Here is a 27,504-nt window from a genome sequence, read left to right on the forward strand (position 1 = left end):
CCTCGGCCGGGGAGTGGCCGCTCTGGGCAGCGGGGAGGTCGCGGGGTTGAGAGGATTGGGAGAAGAGTGAGGTTTCTCCTCTATGGTCGCGGGCCCGGGCCTCGCTTCTCCTCAGTCAGTCCTCTGCTATTTCCGGAAGTGAAGTGGCCGCCTTCTCCTCTGCTTCCGCGGGGGTCCGGGAGGCGGCCGGCGGCCGGCGGCCGGGTGGGCCCGAAGGGAGCCGAATGGTAAGCCCCCGCCTGGCGGGGGAGGGCATGGGGGAGGCCCGGGCTCGATTTCGGGGCGGCGTGTGGAAGACGGCTGTGGGGGGCGGGTCAGAGAAGGTGCGCAGGGCTCCCCACCCAGGCCCGGGTCTGAGAAGCCACGGTCCCGGCCACGGGGCGCGGACCCCCGGGTGGCCAACTTCCCCCGTCCCTTCCCGAGAGCACGACGTCGGCACGGCCGGCCGCTGGGCCTCGCCTGCGCCCCCTCGGGGGTCCGGGTCAGAGCCGGGCGCTCCAGGACCTCCCCGGGGCGGGCGGGAGGGGGTGTCGCTTCCATACACCTTGGAGGGGGGACGAAGAGACGCTCGCGCCGCAGGAGCCCCTGACGCAGCCTGTGGCTGGCTGCGCGTTCAGAATTGATCAGGCTCCTGATAGACTGAGCTTCGGGTCTGATGGGCGAGGCAGTTCCTGCCCCAAAGCGGAACGATTGCTCCCGTTGTAAAACCGGGTAACGACGCGCACAAAAGGGACAGTGAAATCCCAAAAGCCGCCCTGGGGTTAGGCTAGACCCCAGCTCTTGGGATTCCGTGCTCATGGCTCCTAATGGGAACTTGTGCAAAAGGGGAGTTTTCTTTAAAAGAAAAAATAAAAAGGGGTAAATGAGAATCAGGTTGTGTCTAACGGAGGATATTTGGCGGGGCAGGAGGCGGCCCTGTCAGTGCCCAGGGCGGCTGCCCCCCAACTTTGACGAAGTGGAGAAAGAGCCCAAACGCTGTCATGCCCTGAGCTGTCGCCGTTGGGTCCTCCCCGCTAAAGCCCATTGGTCGGTCCTTTGGGGGGGTGGTCTTGATGTCACCCTCGGAAAGGCCAATAGGAAGAAGGTTTACTCTCTCCTCCGGGCACACCCCAGAGCCGGCACAGCGTGCACGTGCCGAGATAGATGGTTTGGTTTGTTCTCGTCGGGGCTGTTTTGTAAACAGCCAGTCTGGGTGTCTGATGTGTTCTGCGTTTCCCTGCCTGTCTCCATAAACGTGTTGGAAAAACTGCTCTAGTGCTTCGCGCTAATGCTACTAAGTCTTATTATTCAATAGACTCTTTTGAGTACCTATGGATAGAGTTTGTCATTTAAACCTCCTTCAGAGTAGATACTATTATCTTGAACTTATGAATGGGAAATAGGAGGCTCAGGGAGAATAAATGTGACCTGTTTGGAACCCACGTCTTTCTGTTCCTAAGAACATAACGTTTTAAGTATACAAGCCTCTCCAGGGAAATTACAGTCTGGGAGGTGAAGAAACATACACAAATAAATGTTATATTAATGCACAGAGGCAGGAAGGGTTAATTTGGACGTGAGGAGAATTACTCATTAAAGACTTTCAAGTGACGGGATTTGGATCTTGTCCTTTGAACACTTTTGACCCAGTGATGGTGTGGAGCTGCATTACAGATGATGGGAACAGTGTGATATGGAAAGATGCCCAAGGAGCAGGAATTAAGAGATGGGACCAAAGTGTCGTCTGTGACTAGATGAGTAGTAGGAGATAATCATCATTAATAGTAATAGCTAACATTTATGTTGCCCTTATGTGCTGGGCACGATTCTGAGTGTGGTGCATATATCCATTTAATCCTATCAACACCCCTATCAGTAATGTGGCATTAATATCCCCATTTGACAGATGAGGAAACTGAAGCACAGAGATTAAGTGACTTGCCTGAGGTCCCACTATGAATTGGTGGAGCTGGGATTTGAAACTAGTCATTCTGGCTGCAGACTTTGTGCTCTTATTAAAAAGTTGTGTTGGGGCTTCTAGGTGGCTCAGTCCATAGAGCATGAGATGCTTGATCTCAGGGTCATGAGTTCAAGCCCCACCATCGGCGTGTAGCCTACTTTAGGGAAAAAAAAAAAAAACCTCATTAAAAAGTTGCGTTGATTTGTTATCGGGCCATAAAGATTCTTAAATGACAGGCTTATAATATGAGCTTTAATTTCTTATGGTCAAGAAGGTTTTGAGCAAAGGAACTGTTGGATTAGAACTTTGCTCCAGGAGGATGATTCAGGCATTGGACAGAGGAGGTACTGGAGAGAAGAGGAAATGAGATTAGAAGTGTTTTATTTTTTGCTCACACCTTACCCATACCTTGTCTGAAACATATATTTAGGTATATACATTTATTTATTAGTATGTAACAGCTCTCTAGTCCCCAAACCTCTGTTTGCATAAGAATCTCCTAAGGGGCTTGTTGAAAATGTAGGTTCCTGGGCCTCTCTCTCAGACACCCTTATTCAGGTTCACCAAACTTCCAGGTGTTTCTGTCAGATGTTCTAAAGAAGTTACTGTCATAGGGAGTCAGATACATGTTGATTTGATTTTCATCTACAAATATCCAGAACCCATCTTTGTGCCAGCTTCTTTAGGAACATGTTAGAATTCTGTGGCTTCATACCTGATCTCAAGGAGCTCAGGATTTGATTTGGAGAGGCAAAGACTGCTCAAACTGAGATAATTGAAGTATGCTTGCTAACCAGTATTTTTATCACAAGTTACTGGACATCTACAGCATTTAACACAGGACAGGTTGTTGAGTATATGTGACATAACAGAAACGAAAGCGGACAGTCTCACGGAGAGCCAGGACACCTGTCTAGTGTGTTCTCTTGCCCAGCACCACTGAGGAGCAATAAATCTTGTGGCCTCAAAGTTCAGGCAGCAAGTCAACCTCCTGTGAGCTAGCTAGCTACCTTTGCCCTAGTAATTTCTGACTCCTTCCAAAAAGAAAGTTTGTCTAGGGGCGCCTGGGTGGCTCAGTCGTTAAGCGTCTGCCTTTGACTCAGGTCATGATCCCGGGGTCCTGGGATCGAGCCCCAACATCGGGCTCCCTGCTCAGCAGGAAGCCTGCTTCTCCCTCTCCCACTCCCCCTGCTTGTGTTCCTTCTCTCGCTGTCTCTCTCTCTCTCTGTCAAATAAATAAATAAAATCTTAAAAAAAAAAAAAAAAAGAATGTCTATTTGGACAAGAGTTGGTAAGAGCCCAGAAATGCTTCTCTTGTATTAATGAAAGCCAATTTCTGCCACCTACAAGAAATGCACATAATATTTTCTCTTTATTGCCATTTCTGACCCTTGCCTTGCTTACATTTGGGCACATTTCTTTTTATTTCATAGTCACTAGATGTGTGCAGTCACTCTTTGGACATTTAAAATGTCTGCAGTATTCTATCAGTGTTTATAGTGTTGTCCCCAGAAGGAGACCTGTGGTGCCAAAAATAGGCATCGCTATTTTTCTTTTTTTTTTTTTTTTAAGGTTGTTTATTTATTTAAGTGATCTCTACACCCATCATGGGGCTGGAACTCATGATCCTGAGATCAGGAGTCACATGTTCTTCCGACTGAGCAAGCCAGGCACCCCCTCACCCCTGTTTCTGTTGTAACTGTTCCTGCTTATTTATCTCATGGAAACCCATGCTCACCCTAACAATCATAAGCTGGAGTTTATGTTCCAAAATGCAGTGTTGTCATATCCTAGTTTATTTCCTTCAGTTTGGACTTCTCAACTTCATAGTAGCAGCATAAAGGAGCAAATTAGTCCTTTGATCCATTAGCTATTACTGATTACCGTGTTGGAATAATGTAGTGTTATGAGGTCAGGCTTTAACTCAGACCATGATTCAACACCTGGCTCTGCCCTGTATTAATGAGGCCTCCATTTTCTCTTCTGTAAAATGGAGATGAGCATAATAATTATCTCATAGGGCGCCTGGGTGGCTCAGTTGGTTAAGCGACTGCCTTCGGCTCAGGTCGTGATCCTGGAGTCCCGGGATCAAGACCCACATCGCGCTCCCTGCTCAGCTGGGGGTCTGCTTCTCCCTCTGACCCTCTTCCCTCTTGTGCTCTCTGTCTCTCATTCTCTCTCTCAAATAAATAAATAAAATCTTTAAAAAAAATAATAATTATCTCATAGGATTACCTTTCACATTATAGGGACTCAGTAAATACTAGCAATTGTCATTAATCTTTGTTGTCAAGTAATATGTAATGAAAAGAAATAAATAGCCTAATTAAAGGCCCATATAAAGCCAGAATGTTTGTATTCTTGCAGTGAAACATCTTTGCTAAGTAATGATTGAGATCATATTTTCAGGCTGCAATCCAATAAATTAGCCCTCCAAAGGATTATTCCTAAAACGTTAGGTATGTACTGTCGTCACAATTAATGTTTTGTTGAATAAACAGGTAGAACTGTAATTATATACCACTGAACAAAGCAGTTTGAGGATTATAACTTCTCAAGAGTTAACAATTGTTACGTGAAATCTTTGTAAGCTAAGGTATAAAAATTCTCCACTTAAACTCAGAATTAATGGATTCTTTTTTTATAAATTCAATGCAAATTATTGTATTAATTGCTGTTGGGGTGACTAAGGGATCGAACAGGTGACAACAGTGTTCCCTCCTCCTTCCAGAGAGTAGCCCTCTAGATGAATCCGCAGATAAGTACTTGACCAAGTCAAACAGTTGTCCTTCCACAGGAGCAGTAGCAAAGTTCCTTCAGGTTCTTTAATCGGCCAGAATAATTGGGAGACTATTTGTATCCCAGCCCTTTTTCTTCCTTCATAGAGTTTTCAGATAACTATAGCCTGTCTGTTAGGTGTTTTTTTGGCGAAACACAGAAAAGGTTACAGTGATAGAGATCTTGGAATTGCCCAAGTAATCAAACTGTGATTATTGTTTCCTATCAGTTGTGCCAACAGATCATGCCCATGAACATTTTAGAAAAGGTCAACTGTACAGTTTGTTCATGTCATATTTCACATATTCATGTTTTCTAAAACTTTATGCCGTTTCTTGACACTGAAATTTTAGAGATGGTATTTTCCTCAGGAAGTAATGTCTTTCCAGGTGTTTTAAAAGTTACATTGGTGAGATGTCAGAACAAGTTGTTGATTATATGGCATGAGCATGAGAACAACTTTTGAGATTCCTCACTTACACGGTTTGAGAAGTGTCACACACCTGGACGTGGAAGAAGAGACCACATTTACTGAACACTTCCTTTGTGCTGGTGCTTACTTATATGTGTCTCCTTAATGCTCATGACAGCTTTGTGAGGTCGGCGGCGTAACCCCATTCCTTATGTATGCTAATGGGAGACTTAGAATGACTGATTTGCCCACAATCTCATGGCTCATAAATAGTGAGACTGGGACTCAGAACCTGTCTTCTGAAAGAGGGAGAAAGAGCAACACCATATGAAGGCCTGTCCAAAGGCCAGATGTCACCACAGTGGAGTGGTGGCTGCCCGTGTGGAGACTGTTCCAGGATACAAAGGGTGGAAGCTCATGGCAATAGTATTTACCTCACCTTGGAAAGGCTCACCTGGGTTCATTATAGCCACTCTAGGAAGCAGAGGGCTGTAGAACATTTAAAAAGTCTTTATCCTGGGGGCACCTGGGTGGTTCATTCGGTTAAGTATCCAACTCTTGATTTCAGCTCAGGTCATAATCTCAGGGTTGTGAGATCAAGCCCCGATTCAGGCTTTGCGCTCAGCAGGGAATCTGCTTGAGATTCTCTCCTTCTCCCTCTCCTCCTGCTTGCACTCTCTCCCTCTCTCCCTCCCTCTCTCTCTCTCTCTTCAAAATAAATAAATCTTTAATGGGGTGCCTGGGTGGCTCAGTCGGTCAAGTGTCTGCCTTCAGTTCAAGTCATGATCTCAGGGTCCTGGGATCGAGCTCCACATGGGGCTCCCTGCTCAGTGGGGAGTCTGCTTCTCCCTCTCCCTTTCCCTCTCCCTCTGCCTCTGCCCTCTGCTCATGCTCCCTCTGTCTCAAATAAATAAATAAATAAAATCTTTTATCCTGGGGCTCCTGGGTGGCTCAGTCAGTTAAACCTCTGACTCTTGGTTTCGACTCGGGTCATAATCTCAGGGTTATGAGATGGAGCCCTGCATGGGGCTTCGCACTCAGCAGGGAGTCTGCTTGGGATCCTCTCCCTTTCCCTCTCCCTACCCCTCTGTTCCTTCCCACCGCATGGGTGCGCTCTCCCTCTCTCACACACACACAAATAAATAAAATCTTTAAAAATTTTTTAAAAAGTCTTTATCTTGGTGGATAAACAGGAGCTTTTAACTTTATTTGGATCTTGGTCCTCTTTGAGAACCTGATAAAAACTATAGATTTCGTCCAAGCAAGTGCTCATGTTACTCACTCCTGTGTACAAACACAAGCCTGGCATGTAATTTTGGAGCACGCACGGACCTCTTGACTTGCCTCTGCAGACATCAGTTGAAGACCCAAGTTTTTATTCAGAAACCACAGCTCTTCAGAGTGACTCAGGCCGCAGAGGCTAGCTGTACTCTTCAATTCTGTGCTGTTCAACCTGTCATTTTTTTTTTTTTTTAAGATTTTATTTATTTATTCATGAGAGACAGAGAGAGAGGCAGAGGGAGAAGCAGGCTCCCAAGGAGCAGGGAGCCCGATGCGGAACTCAATCCCAGGACCCTGGGATCATGACCTGAGCCGAAGGCAGTCGCTTAACCGACTGAGCCACCCAGGCGCCCTCAACCTGTCATTTTAAACTTGTCTCTATTTGCAGTTTTGCAGACTTTTCCAAACTCAGGCATTCTTCCCCCTTAGTTTTGAACTAGGTAATTAACACTTGTCATTTCATGTGACGCTTGCACACAAACCAAAGTGTATCCCTGTGAACAGGGCACAGGGGGTAGAGAATGGACTGGATCTCCTCCCCCAGTCCTCTCTGGAGCCTTGGAGACAGAGAAAGAAGACAGTAGGCCACAGGGACATTCTACTGCTTCCTTGTGAAGGAACTCGGAAAGAGCCAGCAAAACCCTCTCCCAGCTCCTGCTGTGGGCTGAGTTTATAGAGAACATCTCTAAACATCCTCAAGAACACTGGCTTTCTCAAAGAGGCCTTTAATCATTGCCAGTGCAGGAGGGTTGTTGACCCACAGCTTGGAACTTTGGTGTCTGAGCTACATTTTATCACTTAAGAGGTACTTTCTTCCTCCAAAAGTGCTGTTTTCCCTCATGGAAATAACCCAAAAGCAGACAGACAGAAATAGCAAAAGATCAACTGACTTCGGTTAAGATTGTACTCTTTCTCTGTTAGCTTTCACATTTTGAATGTAGGGTAACCTGAAACTAGCCACGTTCCTAAGAGGTAATCAAAGTCTATGCAGTTTCTAGTTTGTTAAAGACAGTTTTGAGACAAAACTAGTGGCCACTTCAGCTTTTCAAAATATGACTTAAAAATACCTTTTAGATGCCATTGTGTGGTTTGTTTTTTCTCATGAGAAATAAACTTTCAGAGCTGGTAAGGTAGGGAATGGCTTTATACCTTCTAGTGGTGTTTTTTAATATTTTATTTATTTATTTGACAGAGAGAGCACAAGCAGGTGGGAGGGGTAAAGAGAGAGGGAGACACAGACTCCCCACTGAGCAGGGAGCCTGATGTGGGACTCGATCCCTGGACCCTGGGGTCCTGACCTGAGCCGAAGGCAGACACTTAACCAACTGAGCCACCCAGGCGCTCTTACCTTCTAGTTCTAAAAGGCTAATTGGTGAGGGGTTCAGTCTGTTAAGCATCTGCCTTTGGCTCGGGTCATGATCTCGGAGTCCTGGGATCGAGCCCTGCATCGGGCTCCTTGCTCAGTGGAAGAGTCTGCTTCTCCCTCTGTCTGTGCCTCTGCCCCCCACTCATGCGCTTTCTCTCTCTCTCAGATAAATAAAATCTTCTAAAAAAATAAAAGGCTAATTGCTAAGAAATGAATTTCAATACATATTGTCATTTCTCTGCAAATTACTCTGAAATGCATACACTTCGCCTCATTCTTAACTCCCATCTACAGTTTTGTATCTCCAGCTGCTCACTCAACAATTCTACTTGGAAGTCTTATCATCACCTCAAACTTAAGTTTTCTAAAATTCCACTTCTTTCTAAGATCAGTCCCATGTGCTCACAGTGACCCATTTCTATCACAAGTACCTTTCTTCTTCCCTAGCTCTGACACCTAGGCAGCATCTTTGATCATTCTTTCCCTCTAGTCACCGGAGCCCATAAATTATTTTCTTAATGTCTCTCAGATACATTGACCCCTTTCTTTATCACTTTTCATTACTTTGCTCTTTTCATTTTTTTGTCACCTTAGTCCTAGAAGTGATAAACATTTTACTTCTAAGTTATCCTAGTGTGGTCCTCCTACCTGAGGGGATTTATCGTACTCAAGCACAGCTTTGCTGATCTGATTGCCCCTGAAGCCTTTATGTGTTCCCATCGGCCCACCTGTCATTAACTAGGCACACAAGACCCCTATATCAGACCTGTAGCTCTGGGTCACTCACTGGTCCCCATGAAAATGCTGACAGCAGTGCCCAAGTCAGGCCCCCCTTTTCTGACCCCGTGCCCAGCCCTCACTGGGAGCCTCAGGATCTTTCCTCTGACCCTGAATCCAAATGAGATCCTAAATGTACCTAAGGGGGCCTGCCCAATGCCCAGCTCACAGGAGAAGCCTAATAAATAGCAGTGGTTCGGGGCGCCTGGGTGGCTCATTCGGTTAAGCATCTACCTTTGGCTCATGTCATGTTCTCAGGGTCCTGGGATCAGGCCCCATGTCCAGCTCCTTGCTCAGCGGGGAGTCTGTTTGTCCCTCTCCCTCTGCCCCTCCCTGCCCCCATTCATGCACATGAACTCTCTCTCTCTCAAATAAATAAAATCTTAAAAAAATAATACTGATAAGCAAATAAATAGCAGTGGGTCAATTATTATTTCCTGGGATAATGTTCTCATGGCAGCTGTTGAATCAGCATTAGCCAGATAAAGGAACTACTTTATCAAAATGATTCCTTTTTCTAAAAACCTATGTAAGATCTCCCACTTCCTTAGCAATTTGAAGAGACTGCCCAAAGGAAAGCAACTTAGGAATTTTTTTAATGTTCCTAAACATACAAATAATAAATATGATTGATTATCAGAAATGATTTAAAGTTTGTCATTAAGAACATTTATTTGAAGTCTTCCAAAAAGAACAGTTTTGGGGTTTTTTTTTTTTAAGATTTTATTTTTAAATAACCTCTACACCCAGCATGGGGCTCAAACTCATAACTCTGAGATCGAGAGTCTCGTGCTTCACTACTGAGCCAGCCAGGCGCCCCAAAAAGAACAGTTTAGGCCTCACAGAAGGTTGTTCCCCTCTTTACTATCATTTATTATTATGAATAACATTAATTTAATTATATTTTAAAATTGTATATCTTATATTTAATCTTTTAACTTTATCTTTGCCTAATTATCTTTTTAGTACTGATGAGGAATCTCTATTCCACTTTAACACTGAGTTTAAAATTCAGTTGTTTATTCTTTGCATTGAAAATCCCCCACTGGTGTTGGGCCAAAAGGAATATAACTTTTTTTTTTTTACAATTTCATATATATTTTTACAATTATTGTAACGTTACACATTTTCATTAAGAACAACCTGATAAATACAGAGAACCAAAACCAAAAGAATCACAACCCTCCCCCACCCAACATATCCAGACCTGCTACAAATACTTCATTGTATTTTCTTCTAGTCTTTGTTTATAGATTTGCTTTTTTTTTTTTAAGATTTTGTTTTATTTATTTTAGAGAGAAAGTAGGGGGAAGGAGTAGAGGGAGAGGGAAAGAATCTTAGGCAGACTCTGCCCTGAGCGCACCAGCTGTCGCTAGGGTCAGTCTCCGGACCTGAGATCAGGACCTGAGCAGAAACCAAGAGTCAGTCGCTCAACTGACTGAGCTACCCAGGTGCCCCTAGATTTGCTTAAAATATAGTGCTCTATGTAAGTATCATACATCACTTTGTAAAAGGTGATACAATGCCGGTGGCATTGCATCCAGCTCTGGGTTTCGGCTCAGGTCATGATCTCAGGGTCTTTAGATCCAGCCCCATGTCAGGCCCCATGCTTAGTGCGGAATCTGCTGGGGTTGCTCTCTCCCACTCCCCCTCTGCCCCTCCCCACTCTCCCTCCTACACGCACTAGTGTGCACACGTGGTCGCTCGCTCTCTCTCTCAAATAAATAAGTAAATCTTTCAAAATAATAAAAGGTGATACAATTCTCATGACTCTATTTAAAAGCAGGTAAATTGGTACCATCTGTGCTTTACTTACCACGTGCCAGACTCTGTACGAGGCACTTCACTTGCATTCTCACGTTTAATTCTTAAACCCTCCCAGTGGGGTAAATGCTATTACCACCCCCACTTATACATGAGGAAGCTGAGTCTCTAGGAAGTCCAGTCCCCACAGCTACTGAATGGCAGACATGGAATAAGACCCCAGGCAACCCAGACCTGGAACCTGTTTCTTAACCACTGTACCTGGAATGTGTCAAAACTTGAGCCCTCTCTTGCATGACCACCATGAGTGATGAAGAGTGATTGACTTCCCTTGTCTTCACAATAGCAAGGTGGAGAAACCCTTACCCATCAGCGCCTCTACTGTAGTAATACCGGGAATACTGTGAATAATCATTTCATTAGCCCCTGTTTATGCCATATACCATCCTTGCCACTTAACTTTCAGTGTCTCTAATCTTTACCAGAAGCCTTGAAGGTTTCTGTTAACCACCATTTCACAGTTGAGAACACAGGACTCAGAGAGCTCAAGTAACTTATGTGTAGTCACGGAGCACATGATTGAGGAGCTAGGATTCTAATTCCATGGTGTTCCATACTTCCACTCCATAAAACAATCTCCTAAGACCCAGATAAGAACGAGAAGAGTATGGTCCTTTGCCGTTTGCTTACTACCAACATTAGCATGTTTCTGTGGCACCAGATTGGCCAAATCCAGAGGGCGTGATGTGTGTTTGGATTGAAAGGGTATATTGAGCCCCAGGGGAGTTGCTCTGGCACAGGGCACTTAAGAAAACAAGGTTTCACTAACTTTTTCGTACTATTCCTGTGGGAGCCTCTGCAATCACATGTTTATGAAATAAATAAATACCTAACGAGAAGGCAGATTTGTCTGGATAAAAAAGGCATTATTTACATGAAGTCCATCTGTTATTGCCAACTCCAGACATTTTACTGGCCCAAAAAGCTGTTTTGTTTTGTTTTGTTTTGTTTAAATCATACACATGAGGGGCGCCTGGGTGGCTCAGTTGGTTAGGCAACTGCCTTCGGCTCAGGTCATGATCCTGGAGTCCCGGGATCGAGTCCCGCATCGGGCTCCCTGCTCGGCGAGGAGCCTGCTTCTCCCTCTGACCCTACCCCCTCTCATGTACTCTCTCTCATTCTTGCTCTCTCAAATGAATAAATAAATCTTTTAATAAATAAATAAATAAATCATACACATGAAAGGACTTGAGAAATTTAATTGGGAGAACTGAGGCCAGAGGAATTACATTTTCCAAGTAAGTTGGTGAAAGAAGAGGATCCAGGATTCTCCACTGCCCCCAAGTCCATTGAGCTTTCCGCTACATTGTTTTGCTTCACCTAATTTTCAGAAGTATGACAGAGCAGAAAAATTCAGCGAGGTTTATTTGGTTTATGGAATGTGAATTTTTAGACATTAAGTTGGTCACATATAAAAATTGCCTTTACTAGAACGGCAGTAATCTCAAACACCTGCTAAACTGTTTGGCCCCGTTCTGTTGTTGTCTTTTTTTTTCTAGATTTAATGATGCTTTGCAACAGTCTCTAAGTCTGAAGCTTTCTGTGCCTGTGCATCCCAGGATTTGCTAAGATATGGAGGAGCCTCCTCAGAACGATCTGAACACGATGACCCACGAGAAGGATGACCCTCTCCAGAGCACCAGCCCTCAGATTTCTGTTAGTGAATTTTCTTGCCACTGCTGTTACGACATCCTGGTTAACCCCACCACCTTGAACTGTGGGCATAGCTTCTGCCGGCACTGCCTAGCTTTGTGGTGGGCTTCTTCCAAGAAAACAGAGTGTCCAGAATGCAGAGAAAAATGGGAAGGTTTCCCTAAAGTCAATATTCTCCTCAGGTAATGCTCAGTCCGTATCGGTCGCCCATGCAGCGAGCAGTGTGCTTTTTCTTCCCGGGAGCAACCAAGCTTGAGAGGGCCAGAGGCGCAGAGCCGCCCTCCTCCGTGGTCACTCTAGATCTGCTGGTGTGTGCGTCAGGGAGCCCAGGGACTGCAGACCCAGACGCCCTTCCTCACAGCTGATCGTGATCTGTCTGTGATTGTTTATCATAAAGGAGAAGAAGAAATTCTGGGTATCAGACCATTGCTTATAATCCTTTGTCATATAACACTTTTTATTGATTTGTATCTACTGCGGACACCTAGGTCTAATAGAGAAAGTGGTATAACTGCACAATTCTGTACAAATCAATTTGATGCTGATTTTCATCATCTTTGACTAAATTCTGTTCCAGTTTTCATATCAATAGAGGTAGCTTCTCATGCATACAACAAATGGCAAGACCTTTCAGATAGTAGGTTCTTTTCTGCTTCTGTCCATAATATTTATAAGGTACCTGTGAGGTCTTTGAGGCTAAAATCCTTGCTTTTCTTCTGTTGCCTTCTTGATACCAACAGAGTACCAGAAAGCTCCATGAAAACATTAACCTAACATTTCTCTTTTGCATATGAGATATATTTACAAGTACTTTGCTCTCATCTGTTAGCCTGGTTTACCTGACGGTTGCTCTTAAATTGAAGGAAGATTCTCTGATTATGGGTAATTGAAAATGGAGAGCCCTATAGTAGGACCTAATGGTCTTCCTCTTACTACTCAACTCCACTTGTTTTCTTTTTTATGAATTAATTTTTTATAACATAAGCAATACATAGATACCTTCAATTGCTTATATTCTTCTTAAAAAATTAGAATTATTACTGATAAAGTTAAAGACCCCTTGGACCTCTCTTTCCCTATCTTGCCATCCTTCCTTTTTTCCCCAGAGTCATTTCAGTTATGACTTAGTTATGATTTCCTTCAGATTTTTAAAAATACTTTTATACATATGTGTGCCAATAGGAAATCCAAATATTTCCTCACGTCTGTGGTGTACTATCTGTATGGTTCTACAGTTTACTGTTTTCATTCAACGATATGTATGTCTTAAACGTACCCATCTAGATACAAGTGATACCCAGTAAATTCATTTTTAAAACCATGTAGCATTCCATTGTGTGAATAGACCATGTTTTATTTGACTATTTCTCTAACCATTGACGTGTAAGTTGTTTCTCATTTTTTGCTGTTACCAACAGGGCCATAACCAACCTTCTTGTCCATTCTTCTAAAGTGCTTGTATATTATTAAATCTTGACTGTTAGTTTGATTTTAACCTCTAAACATATAAGATTTAGGCAGATAACTGTCTTGTGATTTTTTTTTCTATTCTCCATAGGGATGCCATTGAAAAATTATTTCCTGATGCCAGTAGAATGCGATTTGAAGACATTCAGCACAATAATGACATAGTCCAGAGTCTTGCAGCCTTTCAGAAATACGGGAATGATCAGGTTCCTTTAGCTCCAAACACAGGCCGAGTGAATCCTCAGAGAGGCGGGGGATTCTTTTCTGGAGTGCTCACCGCTTTAACTGGTGTGGCAGTAAGTTTATCTCTGTGTTTCTCTGCCCCTGCCCTCCACAGTTTCCACTGAAGTCAGTTCCTTGTAATTGATGGCATACCTGTATGCGATGATTCACTGCGTGCATGGACATCTGCTGGGTTGTATGATTCTTCGGGGATGCTTCGTACTCAAGTAGTCAATGTCATATTCAGAGCCCAGTTATTGTTAGCTTTATTCCATTTCATGCTCTTCATAACCTCTGCAATAGCCACTGTTATTACTCTCATTTTGTCTGTTTATTTCTTTTTATTATTATTTTTAACCTAAGCTCCATGCCTAGCATGGGGCTTGAACTCATGACCCTGGGATCAAGAGTCGCATGCTCTACTGACTGAGCCAGCCAGGCGCCCCTACTGTTCCCACTTTAGAGGTGAGGAGACCGATGCAAGGAGGTATTAGAATTGAAATTCGAGACCATGTCTACCTTGATGGTCCAGTCTCGAGCACGGCACTTTACTAATATCCCATGGACAGACTGTTTTCTTTTCAGTTCCATGCTACAACAATTTAAAGGTTACACATTTTCCAGCAAAAAAAGGCACATGATAAGTCCATTATACCGGCCAAGATGTTGGGGTCAAAGGGTGCAGTGCCCCCAGATGCTCTGCACTGAGTCCTGTTTCTGACTCTGTTCCCTCATGGCCTTACCCCCCAGCAGTGAGAGGACCCCCCCCCCCCGAGAGTTCCGCTCCCCCTCTCTCTTTGCTTCCTTGTACCAACGTGGCATCATTCCCTTCACGCTCAGCCTCTGACCTTCCTCTGTGTTAAGGGCTCTCCCTCTTCCCCAGGTGGTCCTGCTCGTATATCACTGGAGCAGCAGGGAATCTGAGCACGACCTCCTGGTCCACAAGGCCGTGGCCAAGTGGACAGCGGAAGAAGTCGTCCTCTGGCTGGAACAGCTGGGCCCTTGGGCCTCTCTCTACAGAGACAGGTTTTTAGCGGAAAGAGTAAATGGAAGGTGAGAAGCAATATCTTCTGACATTTTTTTTTAAGCTGCTTTATTGAGATACGATCCACATACTATAAAATTTGCCTATTTTTTTTTTTAAGATTTTATTTATTTATTTGACAGAGACACAGCGAGAGAGGGAACACAAGCAGGGGGAGAGGGAGAAGCAGGCTTCCCGCTGAGCAGGGAGCCCGATGAGGGGCTTGATCCCAGGACCCTGGGATCATGACCTGAGCCGAAGGAACGATGAGCCACCCAGGCGCCCTAAAAGTCACCTATTTAAAGTGTACAATCCATGGTGTTCAGTATATTCACAGATGGGTGCAGCCATCACCCCAGTCTAGTTTTAGAACATTTTCATCATGCCAAAAAGAAAGCTCTTACTCTTTTGCCATCAGTCTTCATAACCCCTGGTAACCACCGTTCGCCTTGCTGTCTCAATGGATTTGCCTATTTAGACTATTTTGTATAAATGGAACCAGACAATATTCATGACCTTTTGGGTCTGGCTTTTTCACCTCGCAGAATATTTTCAAGGTTCATCCAAGTTGTCACAGGTGTCAATGCCTCTTGCATTTTTTATTGCTGAGTAATATCCCAGTTGGTGGCTAAACCACATTTCATTTATCCATCCTTCTGTTGATGGACACTTGGGTTGACTCCGTTTGGGGACTGTTACGAACAGTGCCACCGTGATCCTCAGCATACAGGTTTTTGTGTAGATCTGCATTTCCAGTACTCTCTTGGAATGGAATTGCTGGGTCATAAAGTAAATCCTTGTGTTTAACGTTTTGAGGAGCTGCCAAACTGTTTTTCCAAAGCAGCTGAACCATTTTATGTTATTGACATTTTGTGTGTTGCTTCTTGATTACAAAAGAAGCAGGTATTTACTACTTACTTAAAAATAATAATGTAGAACTATAGGGTATTGGAAGTGAAATACCCTCATAATTCTACTCTTTAGGGAAAACCACCATGGTCATCTTTCTGGACATCTTTCCAGATTTTTTTTCCATGTTTATACAGAGATACACATAAATGTATTTTTTTTTTAAGATTTTATTTATCTGACAGAGAGAGACATAGTGAGAGAGGGAACACAAGCAAGGGGAGTGGGAGAGGGAGAAGCAGGCTTCCCACTGAGCAGGGAGCCCGATGCAGAGCTCGATCCCAGGACTCTGGGATCATGACCTGAGCCGAAGGCAGACGCTTAACGACTGAGCCACCCAGGCGCCCCTATTATTTATTTGTTTAAACTGAAAATGCAATTATACTAACCAGACCTGTGTTTATATATGTGTATGTATATATGCATGTATGTGTATATCCGGAGTCTATTTGATCTCTCCCAAAACAAATCTGGATTGTTTCCTTTATCCTGTTCTAAGCAGTTCCAAGCAATGTTGTAGCAAATGCCCTGATTCAAGGAACTCCCGTATCGAATTGCCAGGCTCTAGGGAGGCCCGCTTATGCCCATCAGCATTTCCCCTCGCCCCCTTCCAGAGCCCTGTCCATCTTTACTGGAGTCTTTCCTTCCCCGGAGGGACTGTGGAAGGATAGTACTTAGCGCACCACGCAGTGCCAAGAGCAGCCGCGATCCGCTTGTCCCGGACGGCCGTCCACTCACTGCCCCCTGGAACTGGGCTTTCAGCACTTGACCCTCCTTTGGGAAAGCCAAATGCTCCCACTCGAATTGTCTGTTTTTTGTAAGAATTAGCACCTCTCCCCAGTTGTGGTTAAAAAAGTTTTTTTTCTCTACCTACCTAATACATGTTTGAGTAATTGCCTTCCTTCCAGAAGATAGATTCCTAGAACTGGAATTTCTGGGTCAAAGGACATAAACCTTTACAACTTGGGTAAATGTTTCCAAATTCCCCAGAAAAGGAAATCAGCCTCCATCCATCCACCAGCGGTCGTGTGCCCGTGGGGCTCTCAGCTGTTGCTGCACCGGGGTGTTTTTAACGATGAATGATTGTTGAGGTGGAGTCATGTTTTCTGATGAAAGGGATCAGACAAGGGAGCTGCCATCGTTTTTCTTAAATTACTACCCCCAAACAGCTACTCTTAAAATCATAACATTTTATTGGATTTCTTTCCAATTTTTTTTTTCTATATATACACATTTTGAAAAATAGGGCAGTATGTGAGAGGTCATCCTGCGTAGCTGGGAGATCAGAGGTTAGGAGCAAAGGAGACCAGGCTGTGCCTTAGCTGAGCCACTTGATGTCTCCAAGCCATTTTTTCAGCCACAAAATGGCCATCATGCCACCTACTGGGCAGAATTGTTAAATGGATCTGTGGTGACTCACGGAAGTCATTTTAGAGAGTCATGAAGATTCAGTGGTTTGCTGTTATTACTGTTATACCATATACTAAGTGTCTTAACTTACTCAAGCCTAAAGCATTTGTGCTGATAGGGTGCAAGCCTGACTGTGAAGAGTTTGCCTTCAAAAGAAATCTCCTCCTGCTACTCCCCCTCCCCGACAGGTTGCTTTTAACCCTGACAGAGGAAGAATTCTCAAGGGCGCCATATACCATAGAAAACAGCAGCCACAGAAGAGCCATCCTCCTGGAACTGGAGCGTGTCAAAGCCCTAGGTGTGAAGCCACCCCAAAATCTCTGGGAATATAAGGTGAACTCTTTATTTTTTTTTTTTTAATTGAGAAAAGTGTAGAGAACAGCCTCTCCGTCATCTGCATGCCCACTGAGTAGGAAAACATCACAGACCCCCCTGAAGCCCCCAGCTCCCCACCCTCTCTAGAGGTACCATGCTCCTGCCGCTGAGCTGGGGGTCCCTACTTGTGTCGGGGGTGTGCGTACGCAAGCACTAGGAGTGTTGTTTCACGGGTCCCTGATCTTCACGGAAGGGGCCTGAACTGAGCACGTCCTTCTGCAAGTAGCAACCTCTCTGGCCCCAGTTCACTCCTGTTCGCTTTCGAGCACGTGCTAGTTGAGGCCTTGTCCTGTCAGTGAACCCTGAGATCCTTTCCCTTTTTGCTATTAGAAACAGTGCTGCTGTGGAAATTCTTTGGACATTCTCATACTTTACGGTGTGTACTGCGGAACGGGATTGCTAGCTCACAGGCAATACACATCTCCAACTTTATGAGTTGAAGATAAGTTACTCTTCACCGTGACTGCACCACAGATAAGATTTAGCAAATACTGTACCATAAAACGAATATTTTTTATTATAAAATATCTGGAATGAATACTGACTTGTATCCTAAAAAAGATAGCATGGAGAAAAGTAATTACAAATGATCCATAAGTCCATAGGGAAAAAATGCTCACTCATAATTAAAGAAGTGCAAACTGAAGTAAGCAGATGGCATCGTTTTCACCTCTATGGTCTTGTCAAGGACAAGAGCATCATAATCTAAGGAAAGAGACGCTCGTGTGTTCTGTGGATCCTAAATATGGTGCAGTCTCTGTGGAGAGCAGTTTATCAATAACTAGTAAAATTTAAACCGCCCCCACCGCCTGACCTGCAGTTTCACTTCTTAGCACATAGAGCCCGGGTAGCATGGTCTGGGGGTCAAGGGCAGGGCAGCTGCGCCCCTTGCCGGGCTCCTCTAGGACACGCTGGCTATGGAGCAGCAGCAGGCCCCGGGCCCCATGTGCCCATCTCCTCCTCGGTAATCACAGAGAGAACTGAACTTTGGGTCCCCAAACGTCATCCGATGAGACGCTCACCGCAGCATCGTTGGTAATAGCAGCACACGGAAATCAAGGGAAGTGCCCATCATGAGGACAGGTTAAATAAAGAGGGCACACCCATACATATAACCAGTACAAAAGAAGGTAGAAGGTGGGGACTCTGGGTGTGCCAGTAAGGAAGGATGCCCAAGTTGTACTGTCAACTGCAAATAAAGAAAAGCACATTGGAAAATAGACACATTTGTATGTATCTGTATGTTCGCATTTGCATAGAATATTTGTGGAAGGATACACAAACTGTTAGTGTTTTCATCTAGGGGTTGGGACTTGGACAGAGGGAGAATTTTATTGTCAATACATTTCTGTGCCTTTTGGAAAACATTGTGTTGACTTGGTACACATATTATTTTAAAACTAAAAAAACACTTGTTTTAGAATTTTTGAAGACGGGGCATGGAGGAGGTTTGTTGTTTTGTGCGTTATTGCTGACTATTTAAAATACGTAAAAGAAAAAAAATAATAATAAAATACATAAAAGTAATCTTAATATTAACCAGAGCAAATGGGAACGCGATTCTGGACCCAGGCAGAATCTTATCAGTTGGCTCCTTCAGGTCTTCTGAGCGGGCAGCCTCTCCCAGAGGGTGGCCATTTGACAAATCGCCAATGAGCCGACAGGTCCAAAGGTGTGTGATAAGATTCTTCCAGCCCTAGTGTCCGGGTGCAATTCTTATTCTCATTCGACATGAAAGAAACAGCTCCCCACTGAAGTGCTATCATCATAACCACCTTACCGGGTGGTTGCTTTTCCTCCTTTTCTGATAGGAAGCCAAGCACTCACACTGACACCAGACCCACAAAGAGGTAACCTGCTCATCTCCCTTTCTCTTGTACTAACCATGATGTGGCTGGCCATACTCCAACTTTATTTCTGGGACCAGTGCTCCTTTAGATGTTGCATATTTTACAAGAACAGTATTGCCCCCAAGGCGATTGATTGGTGGGAGGTGAAGAATAAAAAAAAGTCTTGGATAATTTGTGATCTGTGGCCCCCTCCAAAATACCACAGTACATAAACAGATGTATAGTATATCTGCGGTATTCACATTTCATGGGGAGGCAGGATTATGAAAAAAAAAAAAAAGTTTTTAAAAGGGGATAATAATAAAAAAAAAAACAGGTTGGGAAACATTTTTGAATGATGAATTACTCCCATGTCTATTTCTCACCTACGTTAGGATGCAAAGGTATTTACTATGGAAAATTTCAAACATACACAAAAGCAGGGTAACACTACAGAACTGCCAGGTACCCTTACCAGCTACAGCAACTTATGTCCATGTTGATTTCAGTGATTTCCCCCACCTACTCCCACCCCTGACTATTTTGAAAATCTAAGATACCTTATTTTTCATAGGTAAATATTTCATTGTGAATCTCTAAAAAGTAAAGACTCTTTTAAAAAAAACTAGGAGCACCTGGGTGGCTCAGTCGGTTAAGTGTCTACCTTCAGCTCAGGACATGATCCCAGGGTCCTGGGGTCGAGCCCCATGTCCAGGACCCCCAGCTCAGCGGGGAGTCTGCTTCTCCCTTCCCACCCCCGTTCTCTCTGTCTCACTGTCTGTCTCTCAAATAAATAAAATCTTTTTTTAAAAATTTAAAAACAAAACTAAATTCCCTGATATCACATAACTTGGCAGTATTTAAATGTACTACATCTTTTTTTCTTCCAGTTCGTTTGTTCCAAACAAGGTCTACATTTGGCCATTGTGTCTCAAGTCTCTTGTAGTGTATGGATTCTCCCTCCCTGTTTTTGTTATCCTGCATTTATTTGTTGATGAAACTCAATAGTTTTGCCTGTAGTTTGCCTCCATCTTGAATTCAGCTGTTTGTCTCTCTGTGGTGTCACCTGACAGGTTCTACTATCTCCTGCATATCCCATAATCCAGTAGTTATATCTAGAAGCTTGCATTGGTTTGGGTATTTGACAAGACTGCTTCATAGGTGGTGGCGTTTTCTTCCATCAAGAGGCTCATGATATCTAATTGTTTCTTTCTGACGGTAGCAGCCACCATGATCATTGATTCTTTACTTGCAAAATGGTGATACTGTAATTCTCTCATTTCTTCATTTTTTTTTATTGAGAGAAAGAGAGCACAAGGTGGGGGTGGGGGCAGAGGGAGAGAGAGGAAGAATTGCAAGTAGACTCCCCACTGAGCATGGAGCCCGATGCAAGGGCTCCATCTCACGACCTTGAGATCATGACCTGAGCTAAAACCAAGAGTCAGCTGCTTAACTGACTGGGCCACCCAGGTGTCCCTCGGTTGTTTTGTTTCTTCTTTTTCTTTTTCTTTTTTTTTTAAGATTTTATTTATTTATTTGAGAGAGAGAGAATGAGAGAGAGAGAGCAGGAGAGGGGGGAGGGTCAGAGGGAGAAGCAGACTCCCTGCTGAGCAGGGCACCTGATGCGGGACTCGATCCCGGGACTCCAGGATCATGACCTGAGCCGAAGGCAGTCGCTTAACCAACTGAGCCACCCAGGCGCCCGGTTGTTTTGTTTCTTAACTTCCACATAGGAGTGAAATCATACGGTGTTTGTCCTTCTCTGATTTAGTTCATTTAGCATAATACCCTCTAGCTCCATCTGTGTCATTGCAGATGGTAAGCTTTCATTCTTTTTTTTATGGCTGAATATATTCCATTGTGCATATATATATATATATATATAGCACATCTCCTTTCTCTGTTCATCAGTTTGATAAGTTTTGACATATTGCACACACCTGTGAAACCATCACCATCAAGGTAGCGAACATATCCATCACTCCCCAAAGCTACCTCCTGCCCCTTTGTTGAGCCCTGCTACCCACCCCTCCCCATTCAAATAAGTGCATGGTGCTAACACACTGATCCAACTTGGCATTTCTCTAAGAACTAATGATATTGAGCATCTTTTTATGTGCTTATTTGCCATCCTTATTATAAATCTTCTTTGGTGAAGTAGCCATTCATACCTTTTGCCCATTTTATATGATGCTTAGTAGTGTCCCAAGTAAACTGAATCACTTTGAAATTACTTTTATAATCAGGAAAAATATAAATACCCATTCTCCATAGCAAAATTTACCGCAATGATGAAAATGAAAATAAATTGTCCACAGTCCCACCTGAGGGTCAAACACGGTTTACTTTGCATTTTGCTCTATTTTCTTCCAGACAATTTTCTCTGCATAGTTTAAATGGTCCTTCTGTTTGTCTATTCATTCCACAAACACTTATATCTCTTGTGAGCCAGGTGCTCCTCTAGGAACAGATGCGAAGGAGGCCTGGCTTCTATGGGGCCGACAGCAGAGAGATCAGATTGCTATATGTCTTTGAATGTTGTTTCACCTAACGGTGTAACACGAGCATTACCCAAAATTGCCCATATTCATTTTTCAATGGCTGTGTGAACTCTGTGCTAAAACAGCTACTGTAACTTCATTATTTAGGTCGCAGATTCCACTTGCTCTGTCACACACAATGCAGCACTAAACATTTTATGTGTAAAGCCTTCTGTATTTCTGATGACTTTTAAGTGGTACGCACTCATACACTGGTTAAATTAAACTTTTTTTTGAGAGAGTGCATGTGAGCGTGGGTGGGGGGTATAGAGGGAGAGGGAGAGAGAGAATCTTAAGCAGGCTCCCACACCCAGCGCAGAGCCCGACATGGGGCTCAATCTCACGACCCTGAGTTCATGACCTGAGCTGAAACCAACAGTCAGATGCTTAACCGACTGAGCCACCCAGGTGCCCCTAAATTAAACATTTTTAAGACTCTTTGATACAGTTTACAGAATTGTTTTCCAAAAAGGTTGGGTTTTATTAGCAGTGCCTAGGGTATGTATCTCAGCTCCCCACAACTCCTCCTGACAAAGCCATGGAGAAAGATTGGGGCTTTATTAAGCATAGCCCAACATACTGATTACTTGGACTCTTCTTGCCATTCATTCATTTGTTCGTTCATCCATTCATTCATTGTCTGTGCAAACCACACAAGAAAGGCTGATGGCAAAGGGTGTGAGACTGTGGAGGAGCACGGGTGGGAAGCTGGCCACCACCATTGTAATGCGGCCCTGTCCCCGCCTTGTCCTCTGCAGGCTGTGAACCCAGGCAGGTCCCTGTTCCTGCTGTATGCCCTCAAGAGCTCCCCGAGACTTGGTCTGCTATACCTCTACCTATTTGACTACACAGACACCTTCCTACCCTTCATCCACACCATCTGCCCTCTGCAAGAAGACAGTTCCGGGGAGGACACCATCACCAGGCTTTTGGTAGGTCTGCAGAGTGCCTTGAATGCAATGATTCTGCCACTCCTCAGCATGCTCTGGAGTTGGGAGACAGGACTGTAGCTGTCATGGAAGAGCCAACAGCACCCAGCCTTAAGGAGAAACCCTCTAAGAGGACACAGAGCAGACCCTCCCCACTCCCAGAAGCCAGTTTTATTTCCTGCATTACACAGCAAGAGGGGCTACCCTCTGGACCTGAAATATTTGGGGGGGGGCAGGGGAACAGCATCGCTTTTGTTCTAAATTTAGAAGATAGCCTAGGTCTAGATTGCCCGAAGGTTAGATCTATGGACCTTCCAGCTTGGTCATCTGTCTGTTAAGAGGATCCCCAAAGGATGATTATTTGTCCCACCGCAGGGCAGGGTTAGCATCTACCCCAGTGGCCTCAGAAGAGTAAGCCTCATCCACCTCACTGATAGGAGTTGTCACATCAGCTGACCACAGGCCCCTGGCAGAGACAGTTACGCACCTTGGCTTTTGTGTCTTCAGTGTGACCCATGGAGTCCTCCAGAATTGTTGGTGGATCCCACTTTTCTCTGTGTCTGGTTTCTCTGTGTCTGGTTGGTATTTCAGGGAATGTCCTTTGCATTGCTGCTCTTGGGGCCGTCCCTCGGATCTGTTTAAATCAAAAGTCACATGGTTATAGGAATCGTCATATATGATCCATACCCATAAATATCAAAGCAGAATTCCTAAATTTCCAAAGACACTTTTTAAAATACTTCAGTCAAGTGTCTGCCTAACTGACTTGAGCCTTGGGTGTAGTTTAAAGCCTGCTGATGAGCCCCTATGCAGTGTTTATCTAATTACCCAGTTTCCTGCTGTTACCTGCCCTTGCTGGACTGGGAGCACAGAGACCTCCCTGCCTTTCCATTTTAACAAGCCCCAACAACCCCTGCCCACTCAGCAGGCTCACTTTCTTCTTGAAATAGTATCTGCTCCATTGTACACAGTCCTGCTGAGCTTCCATAAGCCTTCTGGATGCCTCCATGAGTTGTTTAAATGCTCTGGTTAATTATTTGCTAATATCTGTAGTTAGAGTTTTTTATTTTCCCCAAAACTACTTTTTCAAGGTGTATGTTTAATTTTCCCATGATCTGTTACCATTGCAGTGCAGTTAAGATGTCGAATTTAGAAAACTGTCTGAGTTACCCATGCAGTGAGGAAGAAATTTAAAAACTGGTCTAATTTCAATTCATTGCACCCTCATTATTTATACTTCATGCTTAGATTTTTACTTCTGATTCCACTATTACATAAGAAGCATCTCAGTTCAACTTCTTTGGTAACATTTATCCAGTGTAAGATTAGTTATTATAAAGGTGAGCTGATGGATGGAAATCTCATGTTATGCTGTTGGATATGCAGGTGTTTTAATAAACGTAAGGTTCACTGTGAGGACCACAGTATTTTCCGTAAAAGTCAATCCTCACGATTTTTTGTGCCCACTTGTGCTTATTTTTATGTTATTTTAAAGGATCTTCGAGAGCCCACATGGAAACAATGGAGAGAATTTCTTCTCAAGTACTCCCTCCTTCCGTACCAGCTGATTGCTGAATTTGCTTGGGACTGGCTGGAGGTCCATTACTGGACATCACGGTTTCTCATCGTCAATGCCATGTTACTCTCGGTTCTGGAATTATTCTCCTTCTGGAGGATCTGGTCAAGAAGTGAACTGAAGTAAGTGTGTTTTTACATTGGAGATGGCTGACACAGCAGGCACTGAGAAAGACTAAGTGGTGGAAGGGTCCTCTCTGAAGTAGTAGGTAAATAGGAAAACAGTCCTTGGGCCCTGGTTTAGAAGCACTGCTTAAGCAGTGAATAGGAAACTGTCCTCATGTTTGGGGGCGGGAAAGTTTTCGTGGTGCTCACTGTTTAAGAGTTTCTCCATATATCTTATCCCCGTGTAATAACATATCATGTACTTCTGGGGGCGGGGGTGTGCATGAAGGATTGTATTAAGGAATACATAAGTGAGAAGAAAAGGGTTCTTTATGGAGAGGGCACTGTGGTAGAGCATAAAGAGATCTGGTGAGGAATTCTGTAGGCATGAGTTCTAATCCTGCTCGGCCACTGAGCAGGACAATAATCACTTCTCTGGATTAATGTGGAAAATGAGAGCATTGGGCTAGCCAGTCGGAGTCAGGACTCTTGGTTGCATGTGATAGAAACCAGCCCCGGGGTACCTGGGTGGCTCAGTCATTAAGCATCTGCTTTCGGCTCAGGTCATGATCCCAGGGTCCTGGGATCGAGCCCCACGTCAGGCTCCCTGCTCACTGGGAAGCCTGCTTCTCCCCCTCCCACTCCTCCTGCTTGTGTTCCCTCTCTCACTCTCTCTCTCTGTCAAATAAATAAAATCTTTTAAAAAAAAAAAAGGAAAAGAAACCAGCCCGAATTGGCTTTCCCAAAAAGAGAGATGCCCCACCAAGGCTTCCTGCATGGCTGGATCCAGAGACCTAAACGCTGTCGTCAGGACTGATCCTCTCCCTCTCACAGCCCTGCTCTTTGCTCTGTTCAGCCTCCAGCAGCTCTCTTCACGCAGGGCCCATGGTCACTCGGGGCACAGATCTGAGCAGCTTAGCACCCCTGGTGGAGAGAGAGCACTTCTTTCCCCATAGCACTTATAGTCTCGGGGGTCACACTCCTTTGCTCTGATTGGCCCTGCCTGGGTCCCATGCCCACCCAGACCTATCACCCGGTGCCGGGGTATGCCAGGCTCTCCTTGTCCAGGCTCAAGGCATCCCCTCACCCCCAACCAGGGGTTGGCTTCAGATCCACCGAGACCACATGGAAAAGAAAGGGGAAGGAGGCACCCAGAAGGAAAACTCAGGAAGTGTTTCCAAAAGAAAGAAGGTGGCTAGTGGGCAGGCAGAAGTAACACAGCCCCACACCAGCATCCTTAACAGCCTTAAACATCCCATGACTCAAAGAGTTCTTGGCCTCGTCAGTCAGGAACAGCCCTATAAACAGTTCCAAAAACCTGACAAGAATCTCCTTTTGATTTATTTAGGCTCATGGTTAATTGAGCCCCTCCTCTGCCCCTGGTTCTCTGCCGGGCGCTGCAGATGTTTTGGTAAAGAACACAGACAGTCTGGACTCTGAAGGCCCATAGCCTTACAGAGAAAATACGGATATTAAATACATACAAGTGCGACCCAGCGACGAAGCCGGTGGGGCTGTGCTGGGGGGTGGGGGGGTCCTTGCCCGGTGTGGGGACCAGGACCAGGCACACCCCACAGGCTGCATGCTGGGAGTGGAGGATGGTGGGTCAGGCAGAGGCACGCCTCAGGCAAGCAGGGCCAGGAAGCAGGGTGTCTGCAGCAGCAAGGGCCAGGCCAGGGCCCGAGCTCTTTGGCGTCCTCATTAGAAACAGCATCGCCATTCCACCTCTCAGATGCTTCTCTTCTTTTCCCAGGACCGTGCCTCAGAGGATGTGGAGCCATTTTTGGAAGGTATCAACACAGGGGCTTTTTGTGGCTATGTTCTGGCCCCTGATTCCTCAGTTTGTTTGCAACTGTTTATTTTACTGGGCCCTGTACTTCAACCCAATTATTAACATTGATCTCGTGGTCAAGGAAGTCCGACGGCTGGAAACCCAGGTGTTTTGACTTGCACTGCGCAGGCCCTGAGAGACTCTTTCAGCCTCCTTGACGTCGGAGCATTGATGCTTGAGCAAGGGGAGGAGGGGGGGAGCAGACTTCCTATTTCTGCGCCTCGTGAACAAGGTGCTGCTTTGTCTGTGAGAGGCTCCAGCCAGGTCCTCTCTCCCATGCCCGTGGCATCCTGGCGGCAGGGACTGACAGCCCAGAGCTCGGCCGACCCAGCAGCAGCACCTCCCAGCCCGCCACCCTCCGCACAGGGACTGCGGAGGCCCGCTCCACCACGGCTCTCAGGGCCCCAGGGCCCCAGAGGATGCATGTGGCCACGGCAAGAGGCTGCCGCGTCAGCGGGCCCGCTTGACAAAGGCTCCCGGCGCGAGTTGCAGCCCGAGGCTGAGCCCAAGACCCGGCTCGCTGGGGCCAGGCCCGTCCTCTGAGGCAAATTTAGGAAAACCAGAAGATTTTGTCATAGGCGTAGACAGTTGCACATAAAAAATGCAGAGGAGAAGCCCAAATCTGATGGACGATTCTGTATTATTAAAGAGTTGCTAGAAGATTTGTCAAGAGTTAAGCGTCCAAAAGGATTCTGTTTGAGACTAGACTGGTGGTCAGACTGTCGTCAGGTTTTCCGTGCATAATCACTGCGAGTTTGGATCCCTGACTCAGGGGTGGGGATTGAGTAGGATGTCAGGCACTAATGGAGAGTGACTCGCATCAGGCTGAGCTGCCTCAGTGCTACTGAAAATGATTGTTGTGGGGTTGGTTGGTTTTGTTTGCAGGAATTTAATATCCAGGATAATCCTTTTGTTCAAGGAAACATTTTGTACATTGACCTTGCACTGTATAATCTTACTGTCCTGTTCTGATGTATAAAACAGCAAGTATAATTACACCAAGTGCTGTAACTGTAAATATGAATGAGATGAAGCAGGGCCCTTTCTTTCCTTCCAGTGTAAAGACAGCAGGTGTGAACGTGAGCCGTCGGAAGATCAGCCCTGCAGAGGTAGGCTTCCATCCACAGTGTTGTTTTGTGACTCCACGAACCCTTCATTAATCCTTTGGACCTCTGAACATTTCCCTCAAACTTTGCATCCGAAAGTTTGAAGATACCATTTGAAAGTAAAATAAAGATTTTTATATAGATAAAAGTGC

The 27,504-nt window shown here is 44.9% G+C and overlaps 1 protein-coding gene across 4 annotated transcripts; it reads left to right on the forward strand.

Annotated features, from left to right (window-relative positions):
* Window positions 1–27,504, forward strand: BFAR (bifunctional apoptosis regulator). Of its 4 annotated transcripts, none has more exons than XM_035022317.1 (8): window positions 1–227; window positions 11,937–12,033; window positions 13,589–13,793; window positions 14,603–14,772; window positions 17,251–17,395; window positions 22,565–22,738; window positions 24,231–24,433; window positions 26,169–27,504. In XM_035022317.1, the coding sequence occupies exons 2-8, from the start codon at window positions 11,999–12,001 to the stop codon at window positions 26,359–26,361; spliced, it is 1,125 nt and encodes a 374-aa protein (XP_034878208.1). In that variant the 5' UTR covers window positions 1–227; window positions 11,937–11,998; the 3' UTR covers window positions 26,362–27,504. The 4 variants fall into 4 exon arrangements, with proteins under 4 accessions (XP_034878208.1, XP_034878205.1, XP_034878204.1 ...); XM_035022314.1 differs by having other exon boundaries at window positions 3–227; window positions 11,937–12,212; XM_035022313.1 differs by having other exon boundaries at window positions 4–227; window positions 11,877–12,212.

This window comes from Mirounga leonina, unplaced genomic scaffold (assembly GCF_011800145.1).
Source record: "Mirounga leonina isolate KUSES-001 unplaced genomic scaffold, KU_Mleo_1.0 Mir_175, whole genome shotgun sequence".
In the NCBI taxonomy this organism is placed as follows: domain Eukaryota; kingdom Metazoa; phylum Chordata; class Mammalia; order Carnivora; family Phocidae; genus Mirounga; species Mirounga leonina.

What these genes read in the sequence shown, in the direction of transcription:
- BFAR (XM_035022314.1), top strand. Translation starts at nt 11,950, where the DNA reads ATGGAGGAGCCTCCTCAGAACGATCTGAACACGATGACCCACGAGAAG. An exon ending in AAAGTCAATATTCTCCTCAG is followed by an intron (nt 12,213 to 13,588) that starts GTAATGCTCAGT and finishes TATTCTCCATAG; the next exon opens with GGATGCCATTGAAAAATTAT. An exon ending in TGGTCAAGAAGTGAACTGAA is followed by an intron (nt 24,434 to 26,168) that starts GTAAGTGTGTTT and finishes TTCTTTTCCCAG; the next exon opens with GACCGTGCCTCAGAGGATGT.